Below are 1,054 nucleotides of genomic sequence, written 5' to 3'. Positions count from 1 at the left end.
CGTCTCGGCGTCGTCGCCGCCCTTGTCGGCGCCCTTGATGGGCACGCGACGGCCGCCGATCGTTTCCCAGAACTCGGGGTCGTCCTCCTCTGGTACGAGTTTGCGCGGACATCAGCTGACGTCAGCCTTCACGAGATGGCCACCTAAGGGGTATGAGTACCGTTGATGACGATGACGGGAATGCCGGCGAGCTCCTCGGCGGACAGCAGGTTCGCGATGTACTTGGCCTTGGCCCGCTCTCTGGAATGTGTGGCACGGTCATGTCAGGAATGCCAACCTGCACACACGCGCGCATGTAGAGCGCAGCGCGGACTGACGACTGCAAGAGCCGGACATACCGGGGGTTGGACTGGCTGCCAATCCACACGAACAGCTTGCGGCCAATGTCGAGCAGGAAGCTGTCGCCCTCATTCAGAGAGGAAATATTGACCTCCACCTGCGCAGTATCGTCAACCAGCCCTCACGCGTGAGGGGGAAAAAACCTGATGATGTGCATCTCTTTTCATGTGTCGCAGAGACGGAGAAACGACAGAGCGTACCGCCTGCATGACGATCCTGTCCTTGCCCTTGAGGCGGTACAGGTGGTTGGAGTAGCCCTCCACGAAGAAACCCTGAACCCGAAGCGCCACGAAGAAATAAATAAATGGTTGTGGGAGTGCGTTGGGGGAGGGGGTACGGGATCGCGAGGCGCATAGGCCGAGGCCGGGCGTCCGGCCTTCCGTCGCTCCTCCTGCGGTGTGCTGGGCTGACCTGTCCATTCAAGGGCGCGCGCAACGGTCAGGCCAAGCAAGCGAGCAGCGAGCAAGCGAGTAGAGAGTAGCGCAACGCACTCCTGGCCTTGGTGAAGGAGGTGAGGATCTCGGTGGTGGTGAGGTCGCGCTCGGAGAAGCGGTTGTCCTCGACGTCGAGCACCTTGAGCGAGTCGACGAGGTCGAGCAGCTCGCGGGGCAGGCGGGTGAGCTTGTTGGACGGGAGCGAGAGCTCCTTGAGGTTGCGCAGCCGGCGGATGACGTCGCCCTCGATCGAGCGGATGCGGTTGTTGCCCGCGTAGAGC

At 62.1% G+C, this 1,054-nt stretch overlaps 1 protein-coding gene across 1 annotated transcript in view; it reads right to left on the bottom strand.

The window, feature by feature from the left end:
• Nucleotides 1-143: 143 nt before the first annotated feature.
• Nucleotides 144-1,054, bottom strand: part of ACA1_209120 (leucine rich repeat domain containing protein) — a gene marked incomplete at both ends in the record, with an annotated part of 3,412 nt that continues 2,501 nt past the window's right edge. Inside the window, 5 exons of the mRNA XM_004339959.1 lie at nucleotides 144-240; nucleotides 339-436; nucleotides 540-611; nucleotides 677-750; nucleotides 831-1,017. Coding sequence (XP_004340007.1) covers nucleotides 144-240; nucleotides 339-436; nucleotides 540-611; nucleotides 677-750; nucleotides 831-1,017 — 528 coding nt within the window. The remainder of the gene's footprint in view (nucleotides 241-338; nucleotides 437-539; nucleotides 612-676; nucleotides 751-830; nucleotides 1,018-1,054) is intronic.

Source organism: Acanthamoeba castellanii (assembly GCF_000313135.1).
Source record: "Acanthamoeba castellanii str. Neff unplaced genomic scaffold scf7180000084757, whole genome shotgun sequence".
NCBI classification, from domain to species: Eukaryota; Discosea; order Longamoebia; family Acanthamoebidae; genus Acanthamoeba; species Acanthamoeba castellanii.
The sequence above is the reverse complement of the archived record's forward strand: the minus strand, read 5'-3'. Positions and strand labels throughout refer to the sequence as shown.